Source organism: Caretta caretta, chromosome 7 (assembly GCF_965140235.1).
Source record: "Caretta caretta isolate rCarCar2 chromosome 7, rCarCar1.hap1, whole genome shotgun sequence".
Taxonomy (NCBI): Eukaryota; Metazoa; Chordata; order Testudines; family Cheloniidae; genus Caretta; species Caretta caretta.
The window spans coordinates 91,951,912-91,964,546 of record NC_134212.1 but is presented as its reverse complement, the minus strand read 5'-3'; the positions used below and the strand labels follow the sequence as shown (position 1 = coordinate 91,964,546).

Genomic DNA, 12,635 nt, shown 5'->3' with positions numbered 1-12,635 from the left:
TGGTGGGGCGCACAGCTACTCAACCTTCACCTTTCCTCAGGAAGCCTGTGGCCAAAATGTTTATCACCAGCCCCAGTCTAGCAGTGTCTATCACAGTCCTTTTCCCCGAGCTTAGACACACTCATCCAGGGCAACACAGTCCTTCCTCCTCTTCACCGATGCCCACCTATGCATACAAGCCTGCTAATGTGGTACACTCACCCCCAGCTGCTCTCAACTGTCCTGAAATCCTCCAGCTTCCTGCCCCTCTAGGCTGTTGCTCCTCCAGGACTTGGCTGAATGCCCTTAGGTACCATCTGCTGCCTTACATTATTCCCATCCCCTCACTTGCCGCCCCCGCCCCCCTTAAAAGGATGCATCCCTGCATCCTGCTGCAGCTTTTTCAAATAGTCTTTAAGCCATCTGATCAGTCTGCACCTGCTGTTATCTGCTCTTAGGGTTGAGACTGGAGCCAGGTGTGAGTCACAGGAATGCTCTCCTGCTGAGCCCTCCCTGATGCCACATCAAGCATTTACTCATGCTCACTATCCCCATCTTCGTCAAGCCACAGTCATGTTGGGCTTTCTGACCAAGGAACATGGTTTAGGGGTTGTGTGTTGGAACTGGGGGAGACTATAATACAGGACCCTTGTGAGTATCTCAGCTGAGATTGGGTGGTTACCCAGGGTTCCAGTGTAGGATCAGGGTCTGTGCACTGGGCATTCACAGAGGGTTTCAGCCAGTTGTAGTGTACCACAATAGATAGCTCAAATAGCACCTGATGGCTGAAAAGACATCATTAAATTTTCTGTGTAATTTTTGACACTGCACCTTCATTCTAGTCTGGTCTTGTAACATGATTTTGCTTTTAGCTGTTTTGAAAAACCTTGCAGCACCTTGATAGAGACTGGCAGAGAAAAACTGAAAAAAAGGAGTTTAAATATTGTGGAAATTTCACCTCTCCCTATTGAAAAAATTAAGGTGGTGACAGTATCAGGACACTGACTTGCACAAAACAGTAGTTAGTTTTAAGATTAAGGCTTTAGATAAACAGTAATTAGTGATAGTTTAAAGTTAGAAATTCAAAATAGGGGACACAATAATCCTCTGTGAAAGACACAGGATTAGGGTATGGAAAGTTCCCACAATTCCTAGAGAAGAGCTTTGCTATCTAAAAATAGATCAGAGGGAGGAGCTCTACCCAAGATGGCATCAAAGGGAGGAGCTTAGCTATCTATAGGTATGATGTAATAGGAATGATCTAGAAATATGATAAGTACAGGAAGCTGATTGGCTGAGCCAGGCTAATACATTATGTTAATGAGCAGACCTTGCAAGAGCAGCCAGTACAGGAGCTCCTCACTTAACGTTGTAGTTATGTTCCTGAAAAATGTGACGTTAAGCGAATCCAATTTCCCCATAAGAATTAAAATAAATGAGGGGGTTAGGTTCTAGGGAAATTTTTTTCACCAGACAAAAGTCTATATTATATATATACAAACACACACACAGTATAAGTTTTAAACAAACAATTTAATACTGGTACATAGCGACAATGATTGTCAAGCTTGGTTGAGGTGGTGGAGTCAAGAGGGTGGGACATTTCCCAGGGAACGCCTTACTGCTAAATGAACTAGCAATTGACTGAGCCCTCAATGGTTAACTCTCACACTCTACAAGGCAGCAGAGGAGAGAGGGGAGACAGAGACAGAAACACACCCTGTGTGTGAGTGAAAAAAATGCACATTTCCCCTTCAAGTAGCTGACCCCAGGCTTCAGTACACTGCCTTGTTAATTAAATCAGCTTGCTGAGACCACAGCTTCTGCCTAGAAGCTCCCTCCATTGTGTGTCCCCCCTGCTCTATGGAGATGGGGTGATCAGGGGGAAGAGGGAGACACCCTGGCATTAGCCCCGCTCTTCCCTCCTCCCCCCCCATAGTAAGAAGGAGTCTCTGGGAGTGGCTCCAAGGCAAAGAGGGCAGGAGCAGCACATGGCAGTGGGGGGAGGGACCGCTGCTGCACAGAGAATTTAGGGGAGCGGGGAGCTGATGGGGGGCTGGTGGTCCACCCTGGTTCCAACCACCGACCAGCTAGCTGCAATGGGCTGCTCTTCCTGCAAGCAGTGGACAAAGCAGGCGGCAGCCAAGCGACGTTAGAAGGGAGCATTTCGCAAAATTAAACGAGCATGTTCCTTAATTGATCAGCAACTTAACATTGACTTTAAGTGAGGAGTTCCTGGAGGTAAGGCTGACAGCAGGCTTAGTCATGGAGTTTTGGCGGTTTGTGAAGATCAGAAGCCTCAAGAAGCAGTGAGAACAGCAGCTGAGACAACTGCAACAGCATCTTGAGAAGATTGCAGAAAGCAGCTACCTGCAGAAGCAGCGGCAGCAGAATCTTCCAGAGGGCAGCAGCTTTAGAATTCAGTAGCTACAGAAGCCTCTAAGGCAGCAGAAACCAAGGCTACCGAGACAGCCTGAAGAAGACATCGCTGCAGCCCCAACAGCATCTCCTTCCTTTTGTGACAGAGCAGGATGACCTTTAGGGACCATATCAGAGGGCTTTACAAAAAGTAGAAGTAAGTGTGATTTTTGTCTCTCGTAAAAATGAATGATTGGGCATGCCTGTCAGTAAAGCTGGATGCCTGTGTCTGAGTGAGATCCACCCCACCCATCCCGCATGACTGGCTGATCACCGCTCACAGGATGTTAGTGTTAAGCAAATGATTTAATTAAATCTGTAACATTGAAATATGACAGGTTTCAGAGGAACAGCCGTGTTAGTCTGTATTCGCAAAAAGAAAAGGAGTACTTGTGGCACCTTAGAGACTAACCAATTTATTTGAGCATGAGCTTTCGTGAGCCACAGCTCACTTCATCAGATGTATACCGTGGAAACTGCAGCAGACTATATATACACACAGAGAATATGAAACAATACCTCCTCCCACCCCACTGTCCTGCTGGTAATAGCTTATCTAAAGTGATCATCAAGTTGGGCCACTTTGGATGGGCTAGCACCAGCAGGAGAGTGAATTTGTGTGGGGGGGTGGAGGGTGAGAAAACCTGGATTTGTGCTGGAAATGGCCCACCTGTTGATCACTTTAGATAAGCTATTACCAGCAGGACAGTGGGGTGGGAGGAGGTATTGTTTCATATTCTCTGTGTGTATATAAAGTCTGCTGCAGTTTCCACAGTATACATCTGATGAAGTGAGCTGTAGCTCACGAAAGCTCATGCTCAAATAAATTGGTTAGTCTCTAAGGTGCCACAAGTACTCCTTTTCTTTTTGCGAACATTGAAATAGTCTCTTTTACATGCATGTAAAGGTCATGCATACTACATTAAATTAAACAACACTATCGGATTATAACATTAACACTAAGGCCTTTGTGTATGCAGGGTCTGTATATGCCTATTACAGTGTAACTGCTATATGGTCTGTATGTCCTGTGTATTCTGTGGTGTTGTTTTTTTAATTTTGTTTCTCTGCTTTATTATATGACTCTTCAAATGTAATTCTATTGTGTTTTACTATGTTTTATGTATTCTTTCTTGCTTTATTAGATACACTGTTAACTACTCATTTCTTCTAAATAAATATTATTTTGTTTTTGAAGAATTACTGCTTGTGTTGTCCATCTTTGAGCAAAAGGCTGTATCCGTGTCCTTCCAAGGGTTAGCAAGATTAGCTTGCTCTTGCACTACTACCTTATTGCCCCTTTGGATAAAGCAAATGTCTGGGAACTCCTGTCCTAAGGTAGCATGTGCCTGCACCTGTTTCTCTTTGGGTTGTGCAGGGGACCCCCCTTTGCTTGCATGGAGCCTGAAGCCCCGACACAAAAACCTAAACAAGTTCTAAGACCATTTATATAAAAGACTATTCGGCATGGAAATGGGTTCAGAGCAACAGACTAAACGGGTATGGGGGACTTAAGAGAATTCAACAGCAACAGTGAAACAGTAAAAGGAAAAAAAAATCCCAATGGCATAATTTCTTTCTCCACCTCTGGAGGTGCTCAATTGCCCCCCCTTCCCTGCCCCCCGTTGGTGGGCCTGGTGTTCACCTCCAGCCCCAGTCTTGCAGTGTCCATCACAGTCCTGTTCCTTGGGTTCACACACACTCGCAGCCAGAATAACACAGTCCTTCCACCACGGCTCTTCCCCCCACCCCCTATACACACATTCCTGCCAAGATGGTGCTCCTCCCAACTGTTGATTCTCATAGCTGCCATCTGCTGGGTTATTACACTTCTTTCTTTAGCATCCTGCACCCTGAGGTGCATAGGGCATCCACTAGTTTCCACCATTTATTTCAGTCTTCTGCTGATATGTTCGGGCTTCTGAGTGTCATGTTGATGGATTTCACTTTTCTCTGTTGTTCTGCATGATGTTTTTCTGGGTCACCCTCCTTTTCACTTTCCAGGTAGTGTCCACATTATCACTTGCAGCGGAAGTCATATTACAGGCATCCATAAAGAGTGTCCTTATACGTCCATCAGTGTCATCTTACCATGTTTGACGCTTTAGGTGAGTTTCTTCTACAAAGAATTTCTGATGTTGCAAGAAACTTTTTCCATTGGAAATGGAAGGTTGTTTTTCATATACTACTTGTATAATATTAGGACGCTTGAGGGTTGGGGGTATAAAACAACTTGGAACAGCATAAAAATGCACCAGTATGAGAGCAAAGGGAACATGGTATTCCTTCTATTGAGAACTTGAAGACGGTAGAAAGTTGTGCCATTTCAGCTATACTAGTATAGTTGAAGTGGTGCAACCCTTCCTAATGTGGATGCAGTAATATCTGTTATAAAGTTGATTCCTGTATGTGCAGGAGAATAACTCAACTGGTATAAGTGCATCCACATTAGGGCTTGTATCAGTGTACCTGTTTTAGTAAAAGTCAACTCCTCCCCCCTCCCACAACTGAAATAGTCATACTGGTAAAACTTTTACGTGTAGACCAAGTCTGAGTTAGGCTTATAGTCTAATGAGGTGATCAGGATCAAGAAAGCAAGAGACTAGAGACACAGTTAATCAATCAATAGATACCCAGGCCTACATTTAAAAAAATAGACATGCAACGTGAAGCATATGCATAAGTCCAGTATTTGCAGACTCCAATGTGTGTGCCCACATCAAGTGTTTTGTGTATACAAAAGGATGTGTTTTGTCCACACACTTTAAAACATCTGGGCCAAAAAGCTTCTGATTAGAATTGTGGGCTAGAGTTTTCAATGAAGCTGTCTGGGAGATGAATTTGGATTTATCTTCTTCTCCTGGTCCTCTGAAGGCATGTAGGAGTGTATTTAAAAAAAAAAAACAGAAATAAAAAAGGTATGTCCTATACTCAGCACCTTGCAAAACATAAATACTTATCTGATATTAAAGCTGTTAGTTTCAGCCATAGACCGCGTAAACAATTTTGCCATTACTGAATTGAAGGACTAAGTAAATTGAAGGACTAAGTAAATCCTGGATTGTGATCAAAGTTACATCAATGTGTGGGTTTGTTTGTTTGTTTTTTAATTAGTTATTGGGACTAAGTTAAACTTTGAGGAAACAATTTATTTTGCTGGCAGCTTTGAGTCCCAGCAGTTCATGAAAATTCATCTGAATTAGAAACTACTTTTAATGTTTTATTATTCACCAATAACAGCATAAAGCAAATCTTTACTTCCAAAATAGCCATTATAACTAAGTCTGTTTGATACAAGCTTTTATCTTAAAACCACTTAATCTTATGTCATTGATAAAGCCATTTGAAATCTGGTTTTGGCCACAAGGTGGTGCAGCTGCACTCATAAATAATACTCTGTATTTAGTTCTTGTTATCTCAAAGGGGCTTTCTGAACAACCTCAGAACAAACCTATCAGCTATTAGCACATGCTGTTTTTACAGACCTCAACCACAGGGATTATACAGCTTGTTTCACACAGCTTCTTGGAGGTGAGTCTTTATGTAAGGACCCCAGTTATCTTCCCTTTTTGCATCTTGCTTAGTGGCTTGTTCTAAAATAAAAGACAGGGAAGCCTTTCCCCTCCTTTGTTGTAGTATCTGTAGCTTAGGCAAGCCTTGAATGACTCTCCTCTCCAGCTGCTTTCCTACAGAGCTTGCCTACCCTGCTCCCCAACTCCCTTTTCCGGTAAGGGGCTTAATGTTCATTGGGACCTGCCCTCTGATGTATCCCCATAACTGAGGACAGTTGGATGGAATTTTGACCCACTCTGCTTTGAAAGCTGATCTTGGGTCCCTATCAAAATATTCTGGGGGAAAAAATCAAATACAGAATTTTCTTCATTGTTAACATTTTGTTCTTGATGGCGGATCTTTCAGGGTCTGAATTTCCCTCATCAAGCTGTTAGGGTTGTGCAGAGGAGCTCCACATTGTGAGAATCCCTGCTGGCAGCTGGGACTGGGACAGAGTTTTGGAGTCATGCACTTGTGGCATTCTGTGGGTATTCATCTGCAGGGCCTCATTCCAATATATGGGTTTTTCTACGCAAGACCCTCTGATTTTTGTGAGGTACCAATTTGCAATCCTGTAGCATATGGAAGCTTTGGCAGCATCATGAACTGAGTGAAAAAAGCTAGGTGTATAATGATGAGTTAAATACAGAGAGGGTATGAAAGTATTTATTTCAATAGTGTGCTCAGTAACTGAAATGTTTTTCAGTTTGCTTTACATGGACACCGAAACCTTGGGGCTTGTCCACATGGTGCATTAGACTACACCAGAGGGGTGTAAATTCTAGTGTGCACTAATGTGTTGTGTGCTAACTGGCCCGTGTGAACCCTGCTGGTGTGCACTAAAAGTTCCCTAGTGTGCGTTAATGTTGTACTATTTGATGTGGACTGACAAAAACACCTCAGTTTGATGTGAGATGATGTATTTAAATAAAATAAAATAACCAAGGGCCCAATTTTGCACCCAGCCTAAGTCAATGTCACTTACTTCAGTGGGTCCAGGATCACAACCTGAATATGCGCTGTGAACTAGACAGATGTGGGCCAAAGGCAGAAATTCAGCTCCACAGCTTGGTGCTGTTCTGATTTAGGGGGTTGATTGTGCCCATTATGGGGATTAGGAGTGAGTAGCCTAAGTCAGACTCACCGCTTTGTGCACTTTTTAAACATCCCCACATGGGACAAATTGAGAAGATAATTGATTGAGCACAAGGTGATTAACCAGTTAAAGTGATTCAGCTTGTCAGCAGAGGACAGTGAAAAGGGAAGGGGGTGGGGTAGGCAAGGCTGGAAGGAAAGGCCAGGAAAACCAAGCCCTTTGTCTGGGCAGAAGGTAAAAGCCTCATATTGATAGGGACAAGGACTTGTATAGCATATGGTAAAAATAAAGCTCATGGTGGTGTCCTTGGCAGGGGAGTGTGTAAGGACTGTTTACAGAGAAGGATCCAGGGTGAGGGAACCCTTCCCTATAACGGCTGTTTGCAAAATATGTGTGGACCTGGGTTCCAATTTCTACCCTTCTCATCTCAAAAGAGTTTGGGGGTCATATGTGGGGTTTAAATTCAGGTAAATCTTTTAGTATGAATTATAGAAAAATACAACACTTTGACCTGATTAATGTGTAGCTACGGGTGTCGAGGCAGAGCTACCATTGCTTTGATTTACAAAATGGTAAAATGACAATTCTTGAAAATGTACGGGGTGAAGCAGCACAGAAAATCCTACTCCAACCTTTTCTCCTGTTTCTAGTGTTCAGGGATATCACACTAGTTTGTTTCTACTTACCATTCATATAATACAGTGCGGGTTTTTTAGTATATTAATGATTGCCTTGCCCTGTAACTAGTCATCAATTTACAAAATTAGTCTCCAGTATAGGTGGGCTAATGATACAGATCTACCTGCTCTGACTCTGTAGTGCACTTCGTTGCTTCTGGATTGAGAGGGATTTCCTTCTGGAGTGCTTGTGACCATGTTTGGTGTGATGTCACTAAATGGGTGGGGTAAAATCTTACAAAAGCAGCACAACCACAGCAGCCTCAGCCAGCATCAACATGAACTGCAGCGTGCTTCACAGAGAGCTGCCCAGCTACGGAATGGAAAAGAGGCTAGACCCAGTCACTCTGCAGCCTTTCTGGGACTTCGTTAAAGCAAAGGAGCCACTGATCCAGTCACCTTACTTTCCAGTGCTGTTTTCGTTTACAGCTTACATGACTTTCTGTCTTCCTTACATTGCACTGGACTTCTTAAGCACTAAAGTACCAGCCGTGAGAAAATACAAAATCCAGCCTCTGATTTATCCAACTCTGGGAATGATGGTACCTTGTATGGTTCAATGTGTCTATCATCACGTTGTCTTTATCTTCCCAGTGACAGTTGCTCATTGGTACTGGAGACCAGTGGATTTACCAGCAATGGCTCCAGAGTTGCCGAGGGTCCTGCTGGATGTAACTGTTTGCCTGCTTCTCTTTGACTTCCAGTATTTTCTGTGGCATTTGCTTCATCATAAGGTGCCTTGGCTCTACAAGACTTTTCACAAGGTTCATCATAAGCATGTATCTACGTTTGCTCTTACCACACAGTACTCAAGTGTTTGGGAGTTACTTTCACTGGGATTTTTTGCTGCCATAAATCCAGTGTTGCTGAAATGCCATCCTTTGACAGAAATGATTTTCTTCCTTGTTAATATCTGGCTGTCAGTGGAGGATCATTCAGGCTATGAACTTCCATGGTCAACAAACAGACTGATACCATTTGGCCTGTATGGAGGAGCTCCGCATCACGATCTCCATCACCTGAAGTTCAGATGTAACTATGCTCCTTACTTCACCCACTGGGACAGACTATTTGGATCACTTGCTCACGCACATTCACAACAATAACAGGGAATTCGTCTGTTACCTAGCTAATTTTGTACAGCTAATAAATTAAAAGAAGAGTATAATTTTTTCCCGAGCCACAGATATAAAATGTGAAATCATTTATAACAAATCTAATTTAATGTTTGTATATATATTTATGGAATTGCATATGTAAGGTCTGTTACTACGTGTTTGGAAACAATGTCACATTATAAGGAAAGCATTAAGAAACACTCACTGCCTTCTTTCCTTTGACTATGCCAGCTTTTATAAAGCATATTGTGTTACTGTGTTTTATACATACAGAGACAAATATTTTCTTACTGTTATAGGATGACTTGTGATATGAATAGAACCAATGCACATAGTGTGCATTAAGAATTCCAAGAAAATATCTTATTTAAAAAAGGTTGCTGCTGGATGGCATTAAATGTCTAATCTGATTCTGTTTGTTCTTTGCAATAATTTGGATCCTTATATTGCATACCCCAGTATACTCTATTTTTTTAAGTGGAAAATAAATCTTTATATTTGTTTAAAACTACGTTTTGCTTTCTTATATTTTGGTCCTTAGTCCTCAGAAAATGTATGATTCTGTCTATATGCAGTATTGTTGTTGGTCCGAGGATCTTAGAGAGACAAGAGGGGCCGAGGTAATATCTTCTATTGGTACAATGTCCTGTTGAAGAGCTTGAAAGCTTGTCTCTCTCACCAGCGGAAGTTGGTCCAGGAAAAGATATTACCTCACCCACCTTGTCTCTCTGATTCTGTCTGCACAGTTTGGGGTTTGTTTCGATTTCAGAGGCAGGAGTTTTCTTATTAAAATATTTAGGTTCATGTAGACAAATACATATGCTGAATATCAGAATAGGACCGTTTGCTTGTCCTCCAAAATAAAGCACTAGTCAAGAGAGTTTATTAAATAATTTTCAGTTTTTGATGATACAAAGAAAGGTAGAATTTGGTCTAAAAATCTGGGCCAAATTCCACTCATATTGATTTTGAGTTTGAATAATTTCCACTGTATTATGATGTACGTGAGAGTAGAATGACCCTTTCATAGGCGTCTGACTTGAAATTCCTGTAACTGTCCTCCAACCAAATTACTTGTTGTTGACTTGCAAAAACCTGGCTAGGAATCAGACTGGAATTCCCACAAAACTGAGGAATTTTTTCATTATTTTCATGAATCTCGGAGGGCATTGGTTGAAGCACAACAAGCTTTAAGGCTTGTTAGAGCTGTAACAGGGCTTCTTCTCTGCCTTGGTGGGTCCCGCGCTTCCTTCTAGTGGTGGGTCAGGATCAGGTCTTGTGTCTCAGAATTTTCCCCCAGTTTATAGTTGGTGGGGAAATTCTTTCTCCAAGCAGCCTTCCCGTTTCTGGGCCTGCTAGGCTCTCACTGCTTCACTGAGGCTTCTGGCCTCCTTGGCGGACATCCAGTGAGAAGAAAAGGCAGGAGGGGGTGGTCCCACCCTCTACTCCGGGCCCCAAACCAGGGACCCTACAAGTAGCAGCCTCATGCTGCCAGTTCCCAGGAAAAGCTGCTAGCTTCCCTGGGTTACTTCCCCACACCCCTTGGCTTATTGTCCCCACTTTGCCTGAGCGGGGTTCCTCCCGACCCTCCTGCCGGGGAAAGAATAACCCCTAGTCTCTGGTAACCCTTCTGGGCGTGACAGCACCACAGCAAATGCACAGCTCAGTCTCTCCCCTCTAGAAGGGTCCTTTTCTTCAGGTCTTGGGACCTGGAAGGATCCCTAGCTCCTGTTTAGGGTAGGGTTTCTCCCCAATCTCTATACCTGTGGGGTTCTTCCCTGATCCTTGTCAGCTTCTGCACTGCTCAGCTCGCCCCCACAACGTCTATCACCCCACGACTGTCTGGGGAAGGCTTTTAACCTGTTCTGGAAGATTCTTAATTGGCTCCAGGTGTCCTAATTAACCTGGAATAACCCCAGCTCAGTTACTGGGGAAGAGGGACCTGCTTATCCTGAGGCTAATATACCTTCCCTCCGGCACTCCCCTGTAGCAGTCTGGCCTGACCCTGTCACAGAACATAGTTATCGATAACATTGTCAGGATAGTCCGGAAATAAAAGGCTCATAGAAGAATGTAAACATACAAGTCTGGGGCAGATCCCATGCTCCTCTCTCAGCAAAATCCCTAGTGACTTCACTGGGAGTTCTATTAGTGAAGTAGGAGAGCATTGGTCCTCTGACTGCAAATCCTGAAAAGCTCCTGCTCTGGATTTCTAGTAAACCCAACCTGGAATAAAGGCCTTTGTTGCTGTTTGAGACTGTCAGGTTGTATGGTAAAGGTGGCAGCACACTTTTGGAAATATTTGCGGGAGGGGCAGAAGGCTTGGAGGGAAGCCATATGACATTCTTAGTAGCTGCTTGGGGCGATTGTTTTGCTCATGAAATATCTCCATATAAAAATCTATGAAACATGACAGTTTTGTTACCCTTAAAAGATGTTAACCCAAAATCACATTTTTGTTTTTAAAAGGGACTAAATAAGCTTAGATTTTTTTAAAAGAATATAACCAGCTGATGTGTTCACTGACTAAGCAGAAATAAAGACCCATCTAATCTGCCTGATTATAATAATCTTAAATATTGTGGGATGCAGGGCAAGGAAAGGAAGTGTTCTCTTTTATGGCAAATGAGAGACAAATTATAATCTCTGATTTCTCTTTAACCAGTATATCAGCTTTGAAGTAATGCAAGGCTCAAAACTCAACCCTTAAACTCAGGAAAAATTTCCACTGACTTCAGATGGCCAAATTCTTAACTTCTAGTGGTGGTGTTCAGTGGCTTCAATGGGAGTTCGGTATTATACTTGACATATGATGATGTGATCTTGTCAGATCTCCGTGCTAAACAAGGTTAAGCCAAGCCAATACTTGGATAGTATCTCTGTTTAAAAATAAAAACAAAAACCTATGAACAGATGCTACAGGAAATGAGACTGGTAATTCTGTAAGTGCTCTCTTTGAATTAATACTGAGTTAATGCTAGAGTTCAGTGAGGTCTCTGCTAGTGGAGGTGCTGTGTTTTGCCCACTAGGTTAGGGTTGCCAGGTGTCTGGTTTTTGAGTGGAACATCTGGTCAAATAGGGAACCTGGCAGTATCCAGTCAGCTGCTAAAAGCTGTAACCGGCCTCTGCTACTGGGGGATGGGAAGAGCAGCAGTTGCTGCTGGAGCTTGGAGGAGCAGCTCTGTTTAGTAGCCGCTGCTCTTCCCATTCCCCATTCTGATGAAGAGAGCTGACTGGCTCGTGGACCGGGCTCCAGAGTAGGTACTGGTGCCGTCTAGAGGGGGACAAGGGGGGATCCTGTCTGCCCCCCTGGCTTGCTGTGCCTCCCAGCCCCTCGCTACGGGGACCCCCCACTGTGCCCTGATTTCCCCACCCCAGCCCCTCACTCAGGGGACTGACTCCTGCTGTGCCCTGATTGGGCAGGGAGGCAGGCTCTGCATCAGTTCCTCCCAGCCCAGCTCTGCAGGCAGCAGGTGAATCCTGGGGGATGGGAGAGCGAGTGACAGGGGTAGGGGTAGAAAGTGAGCAATGGACGGGGAAGGCAGGTGGGGCAGGGGGCCGGGGTGTTTGGTTTTCAGGGATTATAAAGTTGGCAACCCTATTAATGAGCTGCAAGAGTAGGGGTGTTAAGCAAAGTATTCTAGGCAAATGCTAAGTGATCAGCCTTTCTGCTACCACCAGTGGAGAGGATGGCCATCGGATAGTCATTTCTCACACCCCACTGGGCCTCTGTCTGTTGAGCCATCTTCACAATTCCAAACCTCAGAGCAACTTCAAATAGCTTCTACATTTTAT

The 12,635-nt window shown here is 43.6% G+C and overlaps 1 protein-coding gene across 3 annotated transcripts in view; it reads left to right on the top strand.

Moving 5' to 3' along the window:
• The first annotated feature begins 3,708 nt into the window (after positions 1-3,708).
• The window catches only part of CH25H (cholesterol 25-hydroxylase), a 79,010-nt gene continuing 70,083 nt past the window's right edge, over positions 3,709-12,635 (top strand). For 2 of the 3 annotated variants that reach the window (XM_075130948.1, XM_075130947.1), the window contains exon 1: positions 3,709-5,928. Coding sequence is in view for 1 of the 3 variants with exons in the window: in XM_048857192.2 (XP_048713149.1) it covers positions 7,941-8,828 (888 nt within the window). In the remaining 2 variants the exon portion in view is untranslated. Of the gene's footprint in view, positions 5,929-7,864; positions 9,349-12,635 lie in introns of those variants that run through there. The other variant, XM_048857192.2, reaches the window with a different exon arrangement.